At 43.9% G+C, this 25,581-nt stretch overlaps 1 protein-coding gene across 8 annotated transcripts in view; it reads left to right on the top strand.

Annotated features, from left to right (window-relative positions):
• The window catches only part of ENOX1 (ecto-NOX disulfide-thiol exchanger 1), a 291,224-nt gene that overhangs the window by 220,899 nt on the left and 44,744 nt on the right, over positions 1 to 25,581 (top strand). For 7 of the 8 annotated variants that reach the window (XM_081917831.1, XM_081917828.1, XM_081917832.1 and 4 more), the window contains 2 exons: positions 11,426 to 11,532; positions 18,734 to 18,854. The exons of the other annotated variant lie outside the window; for it this stretch is intronic. In XM_081917831.1, coding sequence (XP_081773957.1) covers positions 11,426 to 11,532; positions 18,734 to 18,854 — 228 coding nt within the window. The remainder of the gene's footprint in view (positions 1 to 11,425; positions 11,533 to 18,733; positions 18,855 to 25,581) is intronic. 8 annotated transcript variants of the gene reach the window in all.

The raw sequence follows: 25,581 nt of genomic DNA, 5'->3' as shown, positions 1-25,581 counted from the left end.
AGAGCACATTTTGTGTTGAAAGCATTCCCCAAAGATTTTCCTGGGGACATCCGATACTCCTCTCTCTTTCCTCTTTATCCTGTTCTTCCAAAGTGTAACAAGAACCGCCACTTCATTTCTGGTCGGAGATGCTTCTGAATTATTGATCTCAATCCTCAGAACATGGGACTGTACATGTTTTGTTATGGAGTCTGCAGCAGATGGAAGGGAAAGTATTCCCCAGATATCACAGAGCTATCTTTGCCATTGTGCTTTCTCATTCCATGAAAAGCCAATGCAGAGAACAAGCTGTATCGACAGATCAGAACAGTTCATGCAAATATCTTAGAGTGGTGGGTTAGTCTGTGAGCCAGAACCCTGATATTGGGCAGACTGGTGCCAAGCAGAGATGAAACAATGTTTTTTCTTCTAAAAGCTTATTGCCTTTATAAATATGCATGCTGGATTTCTATAACTTTCAACTTTACGAGGTGCTCATTTGTATTCGATCCAAATAGCTAACTATCCGTCAATTTCCCAGTTATTTGTTGGATGCAGGGCACTGGCAGTTTTAGGGCACAGTATCTCATGAAATCTTGTTGAAATCTGGTTTACAGAATAGGCTTTTGCAAGATCCGAGAAGTGTCAGTTTACTCACTTGAGTAATGATCCAATTGCTAGGTAGATGGAATTGCATGAATATTCCCAAGAAAAAATGGTAGTCATCGGTCTCTGTCCATTGAGCCCTCCTGCCAGCCTTTCCCTTGAAAAAGAGCATTGGAGGGGGAGCGCCCCACATGAGTCCAACACTTCCTCTCCCCCACCCCCTGACAAACCTGGTCTTTCCCTGGTACACCCTATTTGACTCTGCTGCTTAAAATCCAACAGGAGGGTTGGACAGTGCATCACATTGGGCACCCATCAGGCCTGGGCAATCTATTGATAGATCGCTCAGAACCGGTATGAGGACCACAATGTCGGCTTCACTCAGCGGTATATCGCTGGTGAAACCGCCGCCGCTCCTCTGCTAGCAGCGTCCACTGGAGGGACTCAAGAGTTCCTGACTATCCCCGCACTCTCCACCTCGTTCTCTCTTTCTGTCAATCAACTGCATTGCACACAACCTGGTCCAGCCTGCAGCAGGCTTAGTGAGTTTTGCAGGGGTTCCAAAGGATAGCAATTATTATTATTATTATTATTATTATTATTATTATTATTATTATTATTTAAATTTGTATACCACCCTTCATCCACAGATCTCAGGGCAGTTCACAACATAAAAATACAATATGAAAGCACAAAATGCATGATAAAAGCAAGAACAAAAAAACCCTAACAAACCAAAACCCTTTCCCTCCCATTTCTTTCTCTGGCCTCCACTAATGCCAGCAGATTCTCATAGCCATATGCTGTGTTCACATTAATCTCTGCACATTCACCTAGTTCCCAGAGAGTTGGGAAATTTAGTAGTTGGGCCAAGCAACAAGAGATTGAGAAACGCTGACTGCACTGCAATATTGTGTCACTTCACCAGTGGATAATTGTAGACTTGGGACTTAAGATTTCCACACACTCTGTCACCAAATAATCTCTGTTGCAAAGCCGTGTTCTTTGGAAAACATCACCCTTTCTGCTCCAAAGCTGGCCTGCAGACACCAACTCATTAATTATCGTATCTCACCTTGACTGCTATAATTCTTTCTGCCAATTCAGTTGTCAGGCTTCAGCTTTTTCAGAACTCAGCCGCCAGCTTCTGACTAGGATCAGATTGGCGGTGTAAACCCCCACTTTCATGGGATCTGAACCTGGGCTGCCATGGAGAAATGAACCTGAGACTTCACAAGGCGAATGACGTCCTGACATTACCGCCGGCCTCCACTCTCTGATCAGAGCCCCATTTCTGACCAAGGCTTGGTCAGAGCTCAAAGCAAAGTAGTATAGTGGCTCTGTGCCTCTTTCCTTCAACTGTCTGTTAGTTAGAAAGACAAAAGGCCAGAATGGAGAACTGAATTATGTGAGCTGGATACAAAAGCTACAGGCTGGGAAGGCAGGGAGAGAGAGAGAGAGTTGGAGAGATGCCTGATTTCTGCAGGAACCCAAGGCTGTGAGCTTGGGAGAAGCAAGACCCTCTGGCTCAGGTTGTATATATGTGTAAATAAACCATTGATCCTAAAGATGCCACCGTCCCTGCTGTACCTCATCACAAAGGAAACACAGACCCTGAGTAAGCACCTGGAACCACTGGAATCTGGCACTGCTCAGAGACGGGGTGGCATTCAATGGTATCTTGAAAAGGGCTTGCTTTAGGTTTAAACCAGAGTTGACAGTGGCACCCGTCTTTTGTTCACTCACTTCCCCATTCACATATAAAGAAATTGGAGGAGAGATACGTCTTCTTCCTTGTTATAAGGGTATGCAGGCCCTGTGCTCTGTCACAGAAGGTTCCTTTTCCTCAGCCCAACTCGCTTCTGGTAAATTTCCTGAGGTGTTCCTCTCGTCAGCTTGGAGGAAGAATTGAAGTGCGAATGGACAAGGCTCCTTTTAACCAGAAAAGGCAGGGGTAGAGTTAACCACCCAGACAGAGCTGCCGCTTCCATCAATCTGGGGTTATCTGTTGCTGAAGGAATGCAAGAAACCTGCCATGGCCTGGTCTATACATGGCGCTGGCTGTTTCAAATGCCTCTCTGCTAGAGCTATCCATTGGCGCTGAATGGTGGCAAACCATGGTGAGGTAATACAAGGGAGGGTTTATTTACACATGCATACAATCTAAGCCTCTGATGGAGGGGTTAAGTTCATTAACACCCCCCAAGAGGGTATTGCTTCTTGCCACAGCCTTGGATTCAAACAGCTCTCTCTCTCTCTCTCTCTCTCTCTCTCTCTCTCTCGTTTCCCAGCCTGCACAATTCTTCCAGCTTCTACTTCACCCATCTCCCTTCTCAACTGTGGCCTATGTCTTTCTAACTACCACCCATTTGCACCAAGCCACCATCTTTGTTCCATTACTGCTCACCAGGTAGCCAGGCATTAGAAATGTCTCAGCATACAGCCTGCCTACCCCCCCCCCAACAAGCCTATCACAATACAGTTGTGTATTGTGTATTTCCATTTATCCATACAATTTACAGGAAATACAGTGGTTTTCATGAGAACATATTCTTGCATCTTCTATCTTCTCAGGATACTTTAAGGGGGAAATTGCCTTCCGTTATTGACAGCGAGACAAAATGTTGCATCTGGCTAATGAAAATTTTATATGACGTTAGATTAATCAACAGATGCTTGTTGATGAATATTTAACCATGCTTATTGCATAGCACTTCTGCTGAACGATGCTGCCCCTCCGCCATTCTCATTAAGACTCATTATACCCTTTTCCCTTCTGAAGCTTGCATTCGTGCACGCACCACTGTTTTCCTTGCCCAGAAACCCTTGAGATCTCTTACTGGTTCAAGATGGGTGTTGCTTCCTTCAAATAAGCTAGTTTCCCCCCTCATAACACAATATATTCTGTGAGTCACAATCCAGCTTGTGAAGCAAGACTTGAGGAAACGAGCAAGGGGAATCCATTTTTTCTCTTTTAGGCTTGATGGCTTTATTGGCAACATGAGGGCAAAATGCTAATAAAGTAATGCATCGATGCCGTGATGTGTGCATTTAAAATGCAGGGGAGATGCCAAAGACATCAGTTCCCTCAAGACATCTACTAAAGTGTCCAATCTCTTATCTCAGTCAGGGCATGGCTGGACCCTGACTTCTCCCCAACTGCTTAAACTTTTCATTCCTCCTGATCCTTGTGTGAAGTTCTTCATTAAAATCACATATTGCTATTGTTCTGATATGCTTGGAACTGAAACAGCTGCTAGAGATCAAAGTGGTCTTTAGAATAGAAAATAAATCATAATAATGATATAGACCCTTTTAACCCAGCACTGATGTGCAGGGTGTTCTATAAAAAGCGTTCTCTGTAACATGAGGGGCATTTTGCAAAAATCTTAGGCAGTAACATAAGTGGCAGCCTTTTTCCGGCAGTCTTGGGGGATCCACGTGAGAAGACTGCAAATGCGCTCATTCGGTGATCTCTGATGATTTGTCATATTTGCCAGCATTCCTCTCGCTGCGGATGTATCCGAAGCAATATCAGAAAATAGTGTAATCTGATTTTAGAAGTGAAAACAAACACAAAATGCTTGAGCGGTTCCGTTCATTCATGCTCCGATCGATATCATGTTGTGAAGCCATCAGTACATGGTACCTTCTTGCAAGGCTCAACTACCAGCCTGCCAAACCTTTAGAGCAGGGGTAGGCAACCTAAGGCCCGGGGGCTGGATGCGGCCCAATTGCCTTCTAAATTTGGCCCACGGACAGTCCAGGAATCAGTGTGTTTTTGCCTGAGTAGAATGTGTCCTTTTATTTAAAATGCATCTCTGGTTTATTTGTGGGGCATAGGAATTCGTTCATCCCCCCCTTCAAAATACAGTCTGGCCTCCCCACATGGTCTGAGGGATGGTGGACCTGCCCACGGCTAAAAAAGGTTGCTGACCCCTGCTTTAGAAAATGCCCACCACTAGAAAAGGCCCAGTTTAGAAAAGGCCCAGTTTAACACTGCCAACAACATTGGCCCTTGCAGAGGTGGCGGAGAGGGAAACAAATTAAAATTACATGAAGGCAGGACTAATGCCTCTGTTTGCATTAGTATGATCTTTAAACCAGGTGTCAGTGCTGGTAAGGGCGCTCTGCAGCCCCCAACAGGCTGTCACTGGCAGTGAAATTTGCAGAGCACAAGAAATAGTAAGTCTCTTCCCCTGTTCATTGCAATCAAGCCTCAGTTTCAGTTGCTGCAGGGATTTTCTCTCAGCTGTAAGAGCGTTTTGCATGATTTCCAACTCTCTCCGAATCTCAGTGCAAATGAGATAGTTCTGTTACACTGGAGCATGTTGAATTTTTCAGTTTTCAATTTCCAAAAAGGAGAGGTGCCAAAGGGTTGTAACTTGACTTGGGATTTCAAAGTAATTTTTTTTGTTAAATTAATATAATTTAGTTTTGGTTGGTAAAGGACTACATAAAAATACTGACTTTTAAACATTTTTGTGGAATTTCTAACAATTTTAAACTTGTTCGTGAAAAAATTATGTAAAAATCATGAGAAATGATTGCCAAGTACCTGCAGTTATCTTATATATTAATACTTTTTTTTATATATTATGCATATTTTATATTAAATTGCATATAACACACACACACACACAAACACACACACACACACACGAACTTGCTTTCACTGAAGGCCAGAAGACAGTTTCTACTGGACCACATCAGATTGGCTTGCTAGACCTGCCAGAGTGTAATAGACAAGTCAAAAAGCACAAGCGTCAAGAAGACGGGAGAAGGTGGCTTTCTGAATGTAAGCAGAGAAGGAAGCGAGCAGGATGCTTCAGTGCCATCAAATGAAATAATTTTCTATGCTGATGAAAATGAAGAACAAATAGTTGATGCCCAAGATGGAAATGATGGAAGTTATGAATTGGCATTAGGAAAACCAAGAACGCCTTCCATAAAAAGGCAAGCGCAATAGAAATACATAATGTTGCTGTGCAGAACATCAGATATAGCGTTGGCCTCCGTGCTACAGCTGCCGTCATCACAGCCTCTTTTATGGATGCTGGCTTGATCACTGAAGAAGGCAAGAGACTTGTAGCTGATCACAATAAAGTCAAGAAAAAGTTATGATACCCCTGGATCAAGACTTTGATGATCTTTGTCAGAAGCGTGAAGTTGACAGCATCTTCTTTGATGACCGCACATCATCTCAGAACAGCATTGTTCTGTGTGCTGTGAGCCAGGTGGAAGATACCTCTCTCTACCTCTTCCCTCTAGAGCAGCGGTTCTCAACCTGTGGGTCCCCAAATATTGTTGGACTCCAACTCCCATCATCCCTGAACTCTGGCCTTTCTAGCTAGGGGTGATGGGAGTTGTAGTCCAACAACATCTGGGGACCCACAGGTTGAGAAAGGCTGCTCTAGAGAAAGCCTCAAAGAGAGAAAAACCATCAGACGTTATTGCCAATAATCTTGTAGATTTCATGAAGAAGGGCATTGATAAGCACCTGTAGGCCGTTGGAGGTGATTCTACCAATGTTTACACTGGCTGGGAGGGTGGAGCCGTGCATTGGGTAGAGGTCAAGCTTGGTCATAAGCCATTCTGGTTAGTTTGTGCCCTCAACACCAACAGGTAACATTGGCAAGGTGCTAGACGCAGCTACAGACCTTGAAATTGATCATTCGCCAAATCAGAGAGATGATGATGATGATGATGATGATAATAATAATAATAATAATAATAATAATAATAATAATAATAATAAACAATTAATAATAATTTATTATTTATACCCCGACCATCTAGCTGGGCTTCCCCAGCCATTCTGGGCGGCTTCCAAAAAATATTAAAATACTGTAATACATCAAACATTAAAAGCTTCCCTCAACAGCTGCCTTCAGATGTCTTCTAAAAGTCTGGTAGTTGTTCTTCTCTTTGACATCTGGTGGGAGGGCATTCCACAGGGTAGGTGTCACTACCGAGAAGGCCCTCTGCCTGGTCCCCTGAAACTTGGCTTCTTGCAGTGAGGGAACTGCCAGAAGGCCCTTGGTGCTGGACCTCTGGTAGAACGATGGGGGTGGAGACGATCCTTAAGATATACTGGACCGAGGCCGTTTAGGGCTTTAAAGGTCAGCACCAACACTTTAAATTGTGCTCGGAAACGTACTGGGAGCCAATGTAGGTCTTTCAAGACCGGTGTTATATGGCCTCGGTGGCCGCTCCCAGTCACCAGTCTAGCTGCCACATTCTGGATTAGTTTCTGGGCCACCTTCAAAGGTAGCCCCACATAGAGCACATTGCAGTAGTCCAAGCGGGAGATAACTAGAGCATGCACCACTCTGGCGAGGCAGTCCGCAGGCAGATAGGGTCTCAGCCTGCGTTCCAGATGGAGCTGGTAAACAGCTGCCCTGGACACAGATTTGACCTGTGCCTCCATGGACAGCTGTGAGTCCAGAATTACTCCCAGTGAACTCTTGCTTCACTGAGTTTCATGTAACATGTTTGACATGCCTGAAGGCAATTCCAAACCAGGTTGTGAAGGACATTGCTTAAGTTCCATACACAATTCTGTGAGTACCAAAGTGCTGCTTCCTTGGAGCAAGTCTCATTGAAGTCAGTAGGGCTCACTTCTAAGAGGCCATTCCTCTTAGACGTGCGGGTGGAAGTACATGTAATCTTATGCTTGTTCAGCATTTAGATTCACACTTCATATTTGACAAAATGTATCATAAATGAATTCCTTTTCACATGATTTTATTTTTTTGAAAAATTCTGTATAAGGTTTGATTTGTGGTTGGTTTATTCTAATATATGAAAAATTGGGGGAAATGAAATTCTTTTGGTCTAGTGCCTGAGGCATGGGTTGAATTGCACATTTCTATATGGTAAGGCAAGGTATCCAGTTTTAAATTCAGCTCCGTAGTGTGGGGTCAGTACTACTTGTAGTTACTTCTCACAGATAGTGGAACTCACTAACATTTGCATTAAAAATTGCTCTCTGCAGAGCTGAGAATTAGTGGGTTGTCTTTTCAGCAGATGACTATTCTGGTTTCATTAGAAAAAATTGCATATTTTTTCACAACCAGAAGTTTGGCCACTACATGTTGCCAAGCAACTCTCTTCAGGGCAAACATGGAAAAACAACCATCTGTCTATGGTAATTAAAATACTGCAGTATTTTATTTTTCTACTTTCATGCATTGAAATCTTTGAGTGATCGCAGAAGTATTTATAATTAATTCTAACACCTGTAGAAAAGAGCTCTCAGCCATTTTCATAATCAGAAACTTCAAAGTTCAAGGGTTTCAGCAGAAGAATCATAATGTTCCAACTTGAACATTTCCGGTCGGAAAATGGTAGAATATCATTTCCTTGCATCTTCAGGAATATTTTCTGCTTGAATCTTCTGTCACTAATTAATTACACACAGATTGTTGATTAAGTTTAGTGCTCTTTGCACTTATGATAGACAAAACAGAATTATGTCTGGAATCTAAATCTCCTGGTTAATAAACTAGACCCCTTAATGCCAACCTTTCCATATTTTCCTATACTTCCAGTTTAAGTCAATAAAGCTGTGAATACAGGCCACTAAAGTAGCTAAATGCACAGTACCAAACACTGAAAAGTGTTGCTGTTTTGTTTTATTTGTTTTATTTTTACTCCGTGTTGCAATCAAATTATCTCCTAGGCTGCTTGCAACACATTGCAGCAAAGCTAAAAGCTACCCAGCAACAGCCTGACCAATGGATGAGGCCAGACTTCTCTTCAGCTCTGTAGTCCCAGTGACAACTGGCAACTGGAACAGAGCATATTTGCAGGCCTCACACTAACCCTGCCCTTGCAGCCCCTCCCCCCTACAAAGGAAGAGACCCAAAATGTACTCCCAGGCCACACCCCATTGGCCCGCCATCCAGGGGTTGGCCAAGCCCGCAGTTACCTGGTGGGTGGCACCCGGCCAGGTGGCTCCACTTGGTGCCACAAACTCTGCCCACCTGTTGGGAAGGGGTGAGCAGGAATTTCTGCTTCTTCTCTGGCCAATGGATGGAGCCAGGTTGGTCTCCCCCTTGCCACTGGTCTTCTTCTTGGGAAACAGGGGTTTAAGTCTCCCAGAAGCCCTCCATGCCTTGGTCAGACTGTGCTTCCCTGCAGCTCCAGGCAACTGACAATTGGAGCTGAGCCTTCTTTCTGGCTGCAGCAGATTGGGAGTCATTTGACCAATGGCTGCAGCCACAGGTAGTCTGCCTATTGCTATAATGTTCTTCCTGGAAGAAGGAGGGATGCAACTTCCCCGGTTGGTGGTAGAAGCCGGAGTGTCTTTCACCTCACTTGCAAAGTCCCAGGGCAACTCACAGTTTTGTCCGTGAGATCATTTCGCTCCCCCGGTTGTCAGGTTTGACATTCCAGAATTTGATTTGCGGCAGCACATTTGCTTGGCAGTCACAGCGTTTCTCCTCTGGAAAATTAAAATATGAAAGCTCTGCTGTCCCCGTGTCTGCAAATATCCCTCACGTTTAACTCTTAATGGATCTGTGTATCCCTAAATCTAACTCACAGTGCCTGCATTGTGCAGCTTCATTGTGTGGAATAATAATAATAATAATAATAATAATAATAATAATAATAATAATAATTTATTATTTGTACCCCGCCCATCTGGCTGGGTTTCCCCAGCCACTCTGGGCGGCTTCCATAGAAACCAGAAAACACTAAAATATCATACATTAAAAGCTTCCCTGAACAGGGCTGCCTTAAGATGTCTTCTGAATGTCAAGTAGTTGTTTATCGTTTTGACATCTGATGGGAGGGCGTTCCACAGGGCGGGCGCCACTACCGAAAAGGCCCTCTGCCTGGTTCCCTGTAGCTTTGCTTCTCGCAATGAGGGAACCGCCAGAAGGCCCTCGGCACTGGACCTCAGCGTCCGGGCAGAACGATCACTTCTGTGAATGATCACTTTGGTTCCTGTGATGCTCACAAAAAGTGAGAAGCTATTCTTTAAATGGACAGGTAACATCCAGGCGAGAGGTAATGTCACGAGGTAGTTTCTGTGGCCTAGGCTCAGGCGGCAGCCTGGACAATGTCTGTTTAGAGCAGTGTTTCCCAACCGGTGTTCCGCGGCACACTAGTGTGCCGCCGGACGTTGCCTAGTGTGCCGTGGGAGGGAGGCGGGCGAGTCGGGCTAATCCTCCAACGAGCTCCACCTCCAGACCCATTGCTCAAATCCTTTAACCCAGGAGGGCGGGGAGGGGGGGGGGAGAAAGAGAAAAAAGAAAGGGTGGGAAAAAAGAAGGGGAAGAGAAAATATTTTTTTTAAAAAAGGAAAGAGAGGGAAAAAAGCGAGGGATGGAGGAAGGGGAATAAACAGAAGGGGAGGACAATGAAGAGGGGCGGGGCTTGGCAGGCAGCAGATAACTGGGGAGGGGGGCGCGGCTGGCGGCGGCTCAAGGCAGGAAGGGAGGAGCTGCCTCACGGAGAGTCTTGGGCTGCAGAGATTTCCCGTTCAGGAGCGCGGGAGGCCACGCCGTGGATGGGAATCTCCTCCTCCTCTTCCTCCTCCTCCTCCAGGAGAGAGGGTGGTCCGCCCCACCGAGTCGGGCGTGCTCAAGCGTGGGAGCCTATAGTTAGAGCTCAGCTCCTTTTCTTGCCTTCCCCGCCCCCCCACGGAGCACATTTTCCTCGCCCCCCCAACCCCCGCATGTAGAATAGAAGCCCTCCAGCCTCCACGGTACACAAACTCTCCCCTCTGCAACGAAGCGCTTTGTTGCATATCTTTGGTGAGGTTTTTAGGCAGTCTTGGTGCACCTTAAATCAGCGCTAATTGCGCCTGGACGCAGTATTTACTTCCGAGTAGGCCCCCTCCCCCCCCCGGTAGCACCTGACGTTGCTATTCGTATCATCAGGTTTGTTTGTTGATAATTTAATTGTTTTAAAAGCATCATGCTAAAGAGCTCTCTCCCACCCCCAGACCCTTGGGCAAAACAGAAACACACACATACACAAACACAGAGATTGAGCCCTGCAGGTTTTATGAAATGAATGGATTCTGAATGCCTGTTTCAGTGGCTTGTCCGCCTTAGGCTGCTGGGCCAGACACCTGTTACACGGTGCAGTCCGTAAGCTGTGAGCGCTGCTACCTGCCGCCGAGACCACGTAACGACAGTCTTGAAAGACCTACATTGGCTCCCAGTACCTTTCCGAGCACAATTCAAAGTGTTGGTGCTGACCTTTAAAGCCCTAAGCGGTTTCGGTCCAGTATACCTGAAGTAGCGTCTCCGCCACCATCGTTCAGCCCAGACACTGAGATCCAGTGCCAAGGGCCTTCTGGCAATTTCCTCACTGTGAAAAGTGAGGTTACAGGGAACCAGGCAGAGGGCCTTCTCAGTAGTGGCGCCCGCCCTGTGGAATGCCCTCCCATCAGACATCAAAGAGATAACCATTACCTTCTATGCTGTTACTATTTTTTTATTTTTTTTTACATAAGTAAAAAGTGACCTTTCCCCATCTGGCATGGTGGTGTGCCTCAAGATTTTTTTCATGAAACAAGTGTGCCTTTGCCCAAAAAAGGTTGGGAAACACTGGTTTAGAGTGCAGTCAGAGAAAATGCATGCTTATCTTTCAGTAATCTGTGTACAATTTGTGTAGACTTAAGTTATGGAGACAGACATGAAGGGGGACATCTCCAAGAATTCTGAAATGTAAGTACAGAAAGACACTTGATTGGATGGATATCGGTGATGTCGTATCAGCAGTGACATCATCCATAGACTCCTAGTGTCTTTGCTTTTGCCTTTCTCTAGTGCTCACAACATAAATTGCTTGTCTTGTTTGACTTCCTTGTTCACCAAAGTTGAGCAGATTGTGGCCGTTTTCAACGCCTCCACCAGACAAAAAGCTTGGGACCATTTCTCGAAAGCTCAGCGCAAGAACATAGACATTTGGCGAAAGCACTCTGAGGTGGGTGAATTTCTTCTCTTTTATCCATCATCTCATAGCCTGGACTAAAGCAAGTGGGGAACCAAGTTTGTCTCCAGTTGGTTGTGATGCATTCAGCAATATCTAATTGCTGCAATTCTAGAGAAAAGTAATTAAGAGCTGGCTATACAACCTCTTGAGAGAGTATCTGTGGGTCCCATTCACCTCTGTAATGATGTAAGTTGAAATAAAACTACAGTTTTATTTCCTCCAAGAAGCCTGAACTGCCTGGAGGAGCATATTTACCACACCAAAACACTGAAATGATGGAATAAGCCAGGCCACTTTGAAATTATTGCTTTATCTCTGCCCATAATTTACAGGTATATTGAAATTTTATTCTATTATTGAAAAGTGTTGTGACAAAACAGTTTTCTCATTTCTCATTACTTTCCATATTAAAATGGTTTTCCTGTTGAGATATATCCAGATTTCTTAATAATTAGCTAAGACAAAACGAAGGACCTGTCAGGTCTGGAGGTGGTTGCTCTTGAGTAACCAGGCAGAACCCTGACGTGTCTTTTCCAGGTTTTATTGGTGCAAACTATTTACAGTGCAAACCCCAAAAGTTTATGTCCGTCTCAGTCACTTGCAGATTCCGGGAGTGCCCCTTTCCGGTCCCCCCCCCAGCATAAGAACTTAGACACCCCAAATTTCTGCCTCCCCTCCTTACGTTTCACCCCTCTGCGCAAGCAGGGCGACGGAAGCACCGTGTGTGTCTCCTGGCCGAGCCTTTGACCCCTCTCCCCCTCAGCTCCAGGGAAGGTGTGGCTTTCTCCACTGCCGGACAAGGAGCTGCTTCTCAGAATCACCGGAGGCTCTCTGTATCTCTCTGCCTCCCTCCCCCATTCCTATGGCAGTCCCCTGACAGGACCCACCTCCCATTTATTTTCTGACAAAATAAAAATAAATCATTTGCATTGGCCACAACCTAATGAGCTATTTTAGGTTCACCCACAGCCCTAATACTATAGAAAATTCCCAACTTTGTTTCTTTAAGAAGCAGCCTGGCAAGGTTGCATTAAAATATTTTGTGGTGGTTTTTTTTAAAAAAAAATTTGGCCAAACTTAGAAAGCAACAAGATTTTCTAGCATCCAGGTAACAGGAGAGACCGGCTTTCTTTTCTCTGCAACAACCCAGCTACCATTTTCAAGTAGGGTTGCCAACCAACTTGCAAAAAAAGGGGGGGGAGGCTGGCTGGTTTAGGAGAGCTTCCTCTGTCCCAGAAGGTAAAGCTAATTTTCCTAACTAATTAAAGTTAGTTTTCCTAATCAATTAATTAATTAAACACCTGCAAACTGGGTAGGACCATACACAGAAATAGAGGCTGTTCATAGCACTAGCTCACTTAAGTAAAATTCAGCTGGTTGGCCTGTCTGCTCATTGTTTTCCTGGGCTCCCTGGGAGTAGCATCATGGCAAGGATGAACCTGGCTCACCTGAGGCCAGATACCTGAGCAGCAAGCATGCTTAAGGTAGTAAAGAGAGAGGATAGGCAGCAAATGGGTGATGAGGAGAAGTCACACCAACTGGCTGCCTTTACTCGCTTTACCTTTGCCCAACCCTGTTCTCCTTGAGTCAAACCCTGCAGCCAACATCCTCCCAACATGGCACGTAACTTATGGTTACCAGATTTTTTCCAATGAATCCGGGGACACGACCTCACTTTAAGCAGTTGCACGTTCAGGCAAACATGGCTTCAGCTTCTTACACAACATTCTCAGCACGCAGGTTGTTCCTTGCTTTCTGAGGTAATCTGGCTCGTGCTGTGATCTGCGGGGGCTTGGAATCATGTGTGACTGGTTGTTGCTCGGAGGTAGGGGGTTTTAAGGGACATGGGACAACTATGCACCTTCAGAAAGTGTTTTCTGGGTGCATCCAGGCTTTGCCTTGGGAATGGAATCTGCCTGGGCACACACGGAATCCACATCCTTGGCACCAGAATGGCAAGAAGTGACCACCCTATTCACCAGGCCAAATGTTTTGGTTGCCAATGTGTACTGGGCACCTGAGTTTTTGTCTCTCTCGCCCCCTATACTAAATTATTTATTTATTTATTTATTTATTTATTTATTTATTTATTTATATTATTTTATTATTATTATTATTAATTATACCCTGCCCTCCCTGGTCAGAGCCGGGCTCAGGGCAGCTAACACCAAATATGATACAATAAAACCTAATAGAAACAACAACAACAATCAGTTAATTAAAATACGGCCTAAAATACAGCTTAAAATGCAGCCTCGTTTTAGTAGTAGCCCATAAATCAAGACCATAAAGGGGGGAAACATCAGATATTCACCCAAGCCAGCTATCCATGCTGGTCCTACATGGACCAGCAAAAAAGCCAAGGGAAAATTTATATACCAAATCCCATGTAAGGGGTCAGAGTGAGTCTAAGCCGAAGGCCAGGCGGAACAGTTCCGTCTTGCAGGCCCTGCAGAAAGATGTCAAATCCCGCAGGGCCCTAATCTCTTGTGACAGAGCGTTCCACCACGTCGGGGCCAGTGCTGAAAAGGCCCTGGCCCTAGTTGAAATCAGTCTAACCTCCTTGAGGCTTGGGCCCTCCAAAGTGTTGGTATTTATGGACCTTAAGATCCTCTGCAGGGCATACCAGGAGAGACGGCTCCGTAGGTACAGAATGATTTGTTATTGAAACCCAAGTTCACGTGCAGCATGGCTGCTCATGGGGGGTGGGGTGGGAAGTAGACAAACCAAAATCATATGGAGTAAGACTAAGCATATTTTTTCTGAAACCAAAAGCCACAGAAATGAGTGGGTCTCCCATTGAACCTTGGCATTAATTGAAGAATTAAAGACCGTATCCGCATTCACACAGAGAGCCATGCACAGAATGTTCACACCTTTGTTGAAAGGAAGATGGTCTTCAGTTTAAAAATGTAACTTACCTGTTCAACCATGTGCACCATTGAACTATAACTGTCAAATAAACTTAGGGCTGCAAAAGCGAGTCTTTCCCCTGTAGAAATGTATTTTCAGGGGATAAGAGATCTGGAACTATTGTGAGCAAACAGCACTGTCACCAAACTTTGTTTAAATGGTCATGCTTTTTTTGCTTTAAATTCAGTATAGAACGCTATGAGACTTTTTTTTGGTAAAGTAAGTACCACAATGTTTGTTTCATCTCCTTTAAATCTTTTGAATAGTATACATCAATTTGCTTAGCACTCTGTTAGTTCAGCATGTCAGTTATTAACATCACAGTCCTCTTAATGTTTCCTTGCCTAACAACAAAAAAGTTTAGAAGGTAAGATGCGTTTATTTAATTATTTTATAATATATTTGCAAAAGAAGTGTTGCATGTTTATAGCTTGAAAAGGAATAAAATTATGCTGTGATCTAAATCATTTGGGTAACATTTTAAGTGCCCATTAACAAATGCTAAATTGAACAGTGGATGCAACAAACGAATGAATAAACGAATCCCTTATTATCTCTGCTGTTATGGTGCATATCAAATGGCTTCCTCATAATGGGGTCCTTCTTATATAATGGTAGCCTTGATTTATTAGCAAGGGTAAGAATTCATAGAAGGGGCAACAATGGCATCAGATTTTGTTAATCTGGAAGCTGCTAGTTTTTGCTTTTCTAATCTGCCACAGATATATAAACTACGAAGTTTGTTTGCTTTACATATTAGCTGCATTGACAATATTCAAGAGGGAATTAATTTGTTCGCATCCGAATTTTTCATGCGGCAGAATTCACTGAAAAAGTCTTTCGAGTAATGTAAATCTACAAAACATCTTTGCTTAGTTAACAATGATGATTCCCCTGTCTTTTGTTGCTGTGTTATCTGAAAGCAATATAGAGGGGGTTTTTTTGGGGGGATAGCACCTTAGGAGGAGCCCGTGGTTTGGATCCATAGATCCCACAGCAGGAGCAGAAAGCCACTGGGTTTGCATGCTTGTCATGCTGGTAGTTTATCTTCTGCTCTGAAGCGATCTCTGACGTTCTGCTTTTCAGAGGGCACTGGGAGTTTGAAGAAAGGTGGGGTGGTGATCCTCACCCAACAAACAAACCTGCCTTCCAGTTGCTCAGTGGGATCTTTTCATCACAGCCAATCTCTCCAAGTCAATATTTACGTTTCTTTTAGGTGACTCCTGCCTTCCTGGTGTATCGGAGGAGACCCTGTTCATTTTGCTTTCCCCTTCTTCTTGTCATAAATGTTTCGTGGTCCTCTGGTGGCCAACTGTTCCATAATTGACATGGTTCCCAGCTGACAACCCAGCCAGAAGGCCAGAGGGGATCTGGAACTAACCTTCATTGGTCTCGATTCAGCACCTCAAATTATGTGATGCCAACATATTGTTTTGGTATTTGGCTGCATTAAATAATTCCTTATTTTTGTTCTAACCTCATCGCATATATTACCTCCTAATTGGACTTTTTCCTGGCATTGATTAGGGTTCAAGGACATACTTTCGACATGTCGTATGTCACTTCCCGAAACACCATATCACAAACTGAGCACTGGTAAAAGTAGCTTGCTAAGTGGCAGGGAAATGCCAACCTGTTTGTCAGGATACCTTTGACCTGGGATGTAGAGCAAATGATTTGCATGCAAGTAATTCCAGGTTCAGGGACGCGGGTGGCGCTGTGGGTTAAACCACAGAGCCTAGGACTTGCTGATCAGAAGGTCGGCGGTTCGAATCCCCGCGACAGGGTGAACTCCCGTTGTTCGGTCCCTGCTCCTGCCAACCTAGCAGTTTGAAAGCATGTCAAAGTGCAAGTAGATAAATAGGTACTGCTCCAGCGGGAAGGTAAATGGCGTTTCTGTGTGCTGCTCTGGTTTGCCAGAAGTGGCTCCCTCGGCCAATAAAGCGAGATGAGCACCACAACCCCAGAGTCGATCATGACTGGACCTAATGGTCAGGGGTCCCTTTACCTTTACCTAATTCCAGGTTCAAAACCTGGCATCTCTAGTTAAATAATTTCTGAATAGCAATGACCCTTACATAAGACTTTGGAAAGCTGCTGCCATCCGAGGAGACAATACAGGGTTAGACGGAGGATTTTTTCTCATTCAGGACGAAGTAGCTTCATTTTGTTAACCCCTTGGGGAGGGCTCATAGCTTGGGAGTAGGGCAAACCTTTACATACAAAATATTCACTCCCCTTCATATCCACTTAACTGCTCATAGGCCACAGATTTGAGAAAGGCCCATGGTCTGAGACTTGTTGTTGCCAGTCAGAGTAGACAGCCCTGCCTAAGTGGATCACTTGTCTAAGTGTAAAGACAGCTTCATATTTTCACTAGACTGATTCCTCTTGGGCACATAGTATTTGTTGAGGAGTTATGTGAATCCAGCACTTAACGAATCTGGTTCCCTATGACGGTCACATCCATTCTTAAGAATACGTTTTAACAATATGCCTATCACGATGCAGATATCGGTGCGTTATTCCTAAAGACCCTTCCACAACTCTCTCTGACTGTTGTTTGTGCATCTTAGAATACAACTGTGGTTCATCGCAGCAGAGATAGTTAAGCTGCTGCCCTCCAGATATTGCTAGACTGCAGCTGAACAACATCCTTGACTATTGGCCATGCTGGGGGGCCACAGTTGGCCCAGCCCTTCCTTGGGCCCCCCACTTTCTGTTTTTACAGTGCCAGAAACATTCTGCAACATCCAAGTATTTTTATGTAAAACATGCATCAATCCACGTCAGAGCTTTTGTGGTGATTACTACTCACACCTTTCACTATAATGGGTTAGATTTATTGATGAACTCTGGGTGCGTCTCCCAGAAGAATTCTCTCAGCTTCTCATTAAGGAATAAATAGCATGTTCTTTTGGTAACATTTATCCCCTGAAAGTGACTTCTCTTCCTTGTTCCAAAGATTTCAGACCACCTCTGTGGGAATTGGGCTCTTTGTTGATAGAAAAATTAGCTGTCTGCCGACTGAAAAGCACTACACTAATCACTGGGCTTGCATCCTTGTGTTGCACCTGACAGTATTATTAGGATAAAATAGAATTCCCTCAATCTTCCTTTTGCTGCTGTTAAGGAAGGCAGCCATTACACATGCTCTTATGCTTTTCTGTGAGAACAAAAGTGATCTGAGCTTTTCTAAAGCCATACATTTGCTGACTGCATTCCCTGCCAGCCTTTCCTCCCAGCAACATCTCTGCTCAATCAATCCCGCATTTATTCCAAGCCCTTTCGGCAATATTGGCTGTTCAACCTCACATTTATTCCATAAATGCACACATTTCCGCAGAGGATTAGGGACTCCATCTTTCTACTTACGGCGCACTATAATCTGTCTGATACGGACAAAATTTTAGAGATGCATTATGTGGAAGGTGGGATCCTGCTTCCGCAGTATGGAGAGCATACAAAATAGGTGAGGCAGTATCTCTTATTGGAGCACCTTCTGTCAAAAGATAATGGAAACTTTCACACGGCTCAGAACTACCAAATACGACCCTAGTATTCAACACAGAATCTGGTAATTAATATCCCAAGGATCTGAAGTCTGTAAGCTTCAGGAGGACTAGGATACAGTTTACTAAATAGGTGGTGGGAATTCTCCCACACTGGGTACTAGTACTTGTTTAGTTTCTTTTATAACTCAGAACAGATTGTTGGTTATTTGGCCAAGGATCCTAAGATTTCTGGTGCAGAATCCCAGAACCCTTGGTTTGATGGACAGCAAAGTCAGTAACTATGAACAGGCACAATACACACACACAAACAAACGAACAAAAGTTGAAACTGCAGCAAAGTATTTGGCATAGAGCAATTTCCCCTCCCACGGCACTCCTGGTGTATGCCCATCACAAACCATCAGCTGTCACTCTGAAGAGCTTTTACTCATCATTTAACTGAAGTGCTTTAAACGTATTTATATGTTTATGTTATAATTGATTTTTATATTAAGATGTATTATTGTTTCGTGTAACATTTTGATATCTTCTTGAAAAACAATAACATTAGCTGACTGCCATTTCACATTACAAAACATAAAATGACAAAATGATAAATGACCACTTAAAACCACATATCAATGTGTGTGTCTCAATCTAAATCACTTTTAAATTCTTCAGTGCTTTTTTTTTTTTTTAAGGGTCTTGTCCTGTTTATATTCGATGAGCTGTCCAAGAAACCAGTATAACTCACCAAGTGAGGTTTGGGTCTTTGTCATTTTTAGGAACTCAGGAATGCTCACAGTGAACAGCTCATGGGAATCCGGCGGGAGGAAGAAATGGAAATGTCTGATGAGGACAGCACTGACAATCTCAGTAGTAAAAAACTAAGAGTGGATGAATCAGGTAAAACAGCAACCCCCCCACCTTTACAGTTTCTTGCAATATCAAAGGGATCTATTCAAATTGTAAATGCTGTTTCTGCTGCAATCGTGGTTTGCTAATACTGTTGAGAGGAGCCACCTGCACCTTCCACAGGCCAGAAAATATGACGGACACAATGTATTTGTCAAACCCTGACCTTTCAGCTATACAAACTGGCACCAGACTTTTTACCCCTCAGCAAAAGTCTGTCGAAACAACAGGTAAAGGATTCCACTTTCTGAGAACATTTGTGCATGATTATATAGCTAATTAAGAGGAGGGCAAAGTAGAAAATGGACTCTGGGACAGCCTATTGATTTGCGAGGAAATGTTTGTGGGAAGTGCCTTAATGGTAATCGTTCCTCAGGTTCCTGCACATTTGCCCTGTTATCAGCTTAACGACTTGTGAGAGATGCATCAATACTGAGCCTTCCATCTTTCTACCCTAAAAGACAATTCCTTGCCAGAAAGTGATTTTGTGCCTTCAAATCAGAGCTGGGCTATATACGTGATGTGTCCAAAAGTGTAGTTCTGTGGTCCCTAGGAGGGTGGCCTTAGGACAGATTGGAGCTCTCTCTCAGATGTCAGAGCCTCCCTTCCTACAACCTTCTCTGACGTTCTGGACTAACCAATATTAGAGTTCTAACACTGGGAGACCCCCCAAAGGGAGAGCGTTAAGGGTGTGCCAGGAAGGATAACAACAGGAAGATGTAAAGAAGGAACTATTGGAAACTCAAGGCAGTAGAAACATAAGATGATTAAAGCCCCACTGAACTTGAAGCATGGGAAGCCCCAACAAAAAAATTATAATTTGGCAGAATATTTGGACTATGTGATATGTATTCATATAATTTGGAATACTTAATGTGATTTGATTGGATTGTTAAAATGGAAAATGTAATAAAAATTATTATTATTTTTTTAAAAAAGAGGGTGTGCCAGTAAACTGGGTCTCCGGGAGGCCTTAAGTCATTGTCTCATGGCACGCTGACTAAGCATGGGAGAGATTTCGGCACACCCCTGCCTGAATTGCTCCCTCACTATCCGCTTATATATCACTCTGCACAATCATTTTACCCTGCACAATTTTACTCTGCACAATCATTTGCCCTGCAAAACAAGGCATTACACTGTTGCTTAAAAACAACAATTGAAACTTGTGAAATGAAAAACAATCTCCAATGAGACATTCATTTCAGGTTCATTTGCAATGCAGTCTCCACTGGCATCTTATGCCTGCAGATGGGTAGTTCGTGCTGGGGTGGGTGTTGAGTTTTGGGCTGGGTGGGGTTTTTCCAGTGTTTTTTTGCCTTTCTGATTCATTTTCTGTTGTTTGCATTTAGTCTTTCCTAGGAAGAACTTTAGTCTTCTAATACTTCTGTAAGTAGATTAAGCAGAGAGTTTGAGATTTGCCCAGGGCTTTTCAGAGAACATCTTAATTCAGCAGGTATATAGATTCTATTAATAATAATAACCCTGCGTTTCCCACCTGAAATCCATGCCCTTGGCATGGCATCCATGGTGGTGACGTGGTTAAGATCAGCAAGTGCTCATTGGAAAGTTATCACTTGATTCCCACTTTTACTAAAACTAAATAAATACTATCCCTTAGTTTAAAACATACTTGGCTCACCAAGTTAAGGGAGCTGAAAGCAGATGTGAGAGAAGCCTACTTGGTCTGGTTCCTTTATGACCAAGATTTCAAACCTAGATAGCAAATTATATTTTTGTTTCTCCTAGTTGCGTGTCAAGGTCCCCAAGCCACCCCTCAAAAATAATTCACAAATCACACGTAATTTTAGTTTAAGGTTTTGGGCACTATTTTGGCCACAACTTTATTAAAATACAAAATCTGTGAGTGGTTGCTTAGACATTGGTAATGACTATCTGTCCCCCTGCCCGGGACAGAACTGACATACCGAACTCCATCGGAAGGCAGTGAAGGGAAAACAATGTTGGGGATCAGTTGAGCTGAGCGTCAGTCCCTCACCGCTCACCCAACCAGCTCCCCAAGGCTTGCCAGCCCTGGTCCCATTTCAGGGATTGGACGAAATCGTGGCAAGCCCCAGGATTCCTTTAACGGAATTCCCTTCCAGCACCATTGGAGGGGCAGGCCCAGCCTATCCTGACCCCTCCTCCACCAGCTTTTTATAACCAATGCCTAACCGCAACCTTACGAGTTGTGATGAATTGCTAAGTAGTAGGCAAAAACCAAATGGCACCAGCCAAATAGCAAAATTCCTACTAGGCCCCTGCACCAACAGCAGATGACCCCATGACAGGCAAAGCAAGGTCAACCGGAACACAGGGTGGGCGGGCAGGTGATCCGATGCACTCTGCAAAAGAGAAAGCAAAAGGCAGAGTGCCTCAATATTTAAAGACTATGGTCCCTCCCACCCAATTTGTTACATGCAATTTGCCCCAGCAACCCGGTCAGCCAATCGTTGCGCCAAGCAATACCCATTAACCTGCCTGGCAACAGAGGGCTGGCTTGGCGGCCCACACTGCAACACGCACTCTCATTTTATGGAGAACACGCTTTACCATTAGAGCTGATCCACACTTCCTTTTGTGTCACCCTTTCTAGGCACAGGTCCAGGACTTCCAGGTCTGTGTCCAAGCAGATTTTTCTTTTTTGCCTTGCTGCTTTTCTGTTGGCAGCCCGCCAGAAACCTGATTGCTGTTTGCTCTGATTCAGCAGTAAAATGCAGATTTTCCTGGAGATGATAGCGGCAGAAGATGAAGACGAAATGCTCAGACACGGACCTGGAATGAGCCCTAAGATAAGCTTAACTGTATATTTGACAGGTCTCTAACTGAGGTACATCCATATGGCTCAAATTGAATTCATTTTTAATTTTATACTTGCAGTCCCTTCATATTCTAGGAGAGAAGCAGAACAAAACTATATTTTTTTTTAAAAGTGAGAGCAAAATTGGTCTTCCTAAGCAAGCAGAAACAAAATAAGTATGGGATTATATTCATTGTAGAACTAACTACAGAAGAATATTCAGTCATGATAAAAATATTATGCTGTATTGCTGCAGTTCAGGGATCTCCTACAACTGAGTTTAGGTTTTTTCCTAATCCCCTGGGCACCATGCACGAATCATCTCTATGCCGCACCTTCTCTAAATTTGTAAAGTTGAAATCCTAACTGATGATAACAGAAAAATGTAGACCGAAATGGAACTGGGAACCTGGACCTCAGTTCAGAAGAACCTGAGGAATCCCATCTCTGAGTAAATCATATCATAACGTGTTCTGCAGTACTATCATCTTGTATCGAATCTTGAGATTTATTATCCAATCACAACAGCTTTTACCGGTCAACTGAGACAAGTTTTTCTCATTATTACTTGATAACCGTCGCCCCCAACTGAATTTGCTCTTAGGCATTGACAATCCTAACAGCTGTTTGCCACATCTTATTACCACATGGAACACAGGTTTATTGGATGAGATCCTAAAGTCCTTTGTTATCTCTCACACAGCTTATGTTCCCTATCGTGTTTTTAATATTCTGTTGGGAGCCGCCCAGAGTGGCTGGGGAAACCCAGCCAGGTGGGTAGGGTATAAATAATAAATTGTTGTTGTTTGTGGTTGGGGGAGAGCAAGAAAGAGGCTATATCTTTTCCCCTCTGGACTTCCCTTCACCTTCGGTCTTCAAATGTTAGATGCCCGTTCAGTTGCGCTAGGGGCAGAGCCTTGGGGGCATCTCAGGGAGCGCCGCAACTATGATATAGAATGAAAGGTGAGATGTAGGGGACACTGGATTTTGTCATTGCACAGGGCACCACTGAAATTGGAGACCCCAAAGTCCGTAACTGATACTGATCTCCTGAATCCCCTTTCCCCCATGTTTCAGGCAAGCTAGTCACATTTCCCCTCTGTTTCTGAATAGCTCATCATTCTCATTCTTCAAAGAGTTTTATATGTTTGAAAATATCCATGAGGTAATTGGGAGAAGGCTGCTTCTCGGTTGTCACAAGGCCCTTCCAGTAGGACCTGTGGATGCCCTCTCTGACCACAAACTGGTTTCTCTTCGGCTTCAAGCAAAGATTGAATGTCTGATCCAAATGGGCTGTGAGTGTGGTGCTAGAAGAACTATATTTAGAGTGTAGATTTCATATTCATTCTGCATGAGCATTTCTAGGGCATCATGAAAGCCGTTCATGGTGTGGACATCTTTTCTGTAAGGATTTGTCCTTCATTGGGCAACATGTTTGCAGCTCCTTTCATGGCAGAGTTCTTGGTTTTCTCCTTCAGTTCATATCACTGTTGTTATGCCACACAGTTAACCTTTACTGGTCCTTGACTGATTTACTTAAAGATTCAGGTATCTTTTTCTGTGCTGGGTCACTAATCTAGATCTAGGACAGCTATTTAGATTGGCTCTAAGAGCCTAGGACTTGCCGATCAGAAGGTTGGCGGTTCGAATCCCTGTGATGGGGTGAGCTCCCGTTGCTCGGTCCCTGCTCCTGCCAACCTAGCAGTTCGAAAGCACATCAGAGTGCAAGTAGATTAATAGGTACCACTCCGGCGGGAAGGTAAACGGCATTTCAGTGTGCTGCTCTGGTTCACCAGAAGCAGCTTAGTGATGCTGGCCACATGACCCGGAAGCTGTACGCCAGCTCCCTCGGCCAGTAAAGTGAGATGAGCGCCGCAACCCCAGAGTCGTCTGCAACTGGACCTAATGGTCAGAGGTCCATTTACCTTCCTCTTAGCACGTTTCTCCCTTGTGTCTTGAGTTCGAGTGTCTTCAAAGCCCATGACACCTTTGGTAAAGGCTCTTCTCCAACTGGAGCGCTCGCAGGCCAGTGTTTCCCAGTTGCCTTGAGACAGTCTTTAAACTTCCTTTGTTGACCACCAGCATTACGCTTTCCATTTTTAATGGTCAGGGGTCCCTTTACCTTTAAGGCCATTTCAGCTGAGACAGGAAAAAGTCAGGTCTCCCAGCTTGCCAACATGTCTCTTCTGTAATTTTTTTTGGAGGAGGACAGATCTCTGTGTTACCCTTGGGAAGCCTAAACTCTGGGGTCCATGTATAGCTGTAGCTGCTGCCAGACAACTGTCTTCTACATATTTGCATGCACGTGTCTCCCTTTGAAAGTTACACAAAAGGTGGGACTCGTTCCATTGTGGAAATGACAGGAATTATCTTGTCTGCAACAGCGGAACAGTCCTTACCATAGTAAAGGCATAAAGAATGCCAGGTATAATATCATTTGTGTTTGTGTAGAAAAGCGAGATAATGTGCCGTAACAATGGGTTATTTGGGATGCGTTCATCTATTTGGGGGGACGATGACCCAGTTGACCATTCTTTCTAGATTTGCTTTCTTTCATTGCACATGGAGTCATCTGGTTTGCAGAACAGAGATTCATAAATAGTTGGTCCTGATTTAGCAGCGGCGGATTGGATATTTTTTGTGGGTGGGTTTCCAAAGTGTGCCCACAATGCAGCAACTTCTACAGAGCTATGGGTATTCATTTGTAGGTTTGGAGCTGCAAGTCGGAGGTGATTCCCAGAGGGGAAACATCCCATTTGTCTTTTTTCATTTTCACCAACGGCATGTACTTAGCTAAAATGGTGATTGTCATAACAGAAATTCCGCCTCATTTGCATTGCTGCTGATAGAGAGTGGAATGAAAAACAAAAGTGGCTGCTTGCACAGAAGACTTTGTTTAAAAAGAGAAAGAGAAAAGAATGGGCCACCGACCAAATTAATTTATATAAAAAGGGGAAATTAAGGCCTGGCGACAGACGCAATTATTCTGGAAGGAAGAAACTCACGCCAGCCATAAAAACTGTAGTTCAAATACCATCTTGTAGGATCTCGCTCCTCTACCTTTTGGCACTGAGAGCAAAGATCTGGAAGTAAGAGACCCTGAAAGTAATTTTAAGAATTATTGAAGTGCAGCTGTGTGCAGGCAGCTAGCTGGAAAGATTTTTTACCCCTAGGATATATTTCTAATTTCCCATGTCGTAGAAGGGTAGTATTCTTATGTTCCTAATGTAGCAGAGGCACACGGAGGTCGTCTATTACAGCTCCAATAAGTGAAATGCTTTAGCAGAAAAATGGTATTAAATTGGGGGGGGTGTATTTTCTAACAGAAGGCCACAAAATGAAGAACCGAGAGCATCACTGGCCATGAGCTTGCTTGACCACTGTCAAATGTTTTGGGATAAGCCCCTGGGTTATTTTATTATGTTTAGAGCTTGGCTGTCGGATGAAAAGTGGCTACATGCAGGTATCAACAAATCCTCATCAGTTCAAAGTCGACAGAAAAAAAATGTATGAGTTTTGCAATAATAATAAAAAATCCCCTGACGTAATGTATTTGTGGGGGGTATTTTCCCTAAATAGAGGCACGACTTTACAGAATTTAATGCATTCTTGAATGCTATGTTTGGGTCACAAATGTCAGATGATAACTGCATCACCCCTAATTTTTTCACTGTATTAAGGAAGCCAAGTTTCTTCCTTGGCCAACATCATAAGTAGATATGTGGGGTTTGTTTTTCCATTTCTGCTGTTCAGCACGGTTGCATTAGCTTGTTATTAAATGAAGGGGCATCTGGCTTAAGCCTAACTATAGGCCACACTACCTTTTCTACTTGGTTCACTGAGAGCAGAGGGAAAGAGAGAGAGAGAGAGAGAGAGAGAGAGAGAGAGAGAGAGAGAGAGAGAGATGTGCCCATTCAT

This window comes from Podarcis melisellensis (assembly GCF_964234715.1).
Source record: "Podarcis melisellensis genome assembly, chromosome: 7".
Classification (NCBI taxonomy): domain Eukaryota; kingdom Metazoa; phylum Chordata; class Lepidosauria; order Squamata; family Lacertidae; genus Podarcis; species Podarcis melisellensis.
Note: the sequence above shows the minus strand (reverse complement) of the source record. Positions and strands in the feature narration are given on the sequence as shown.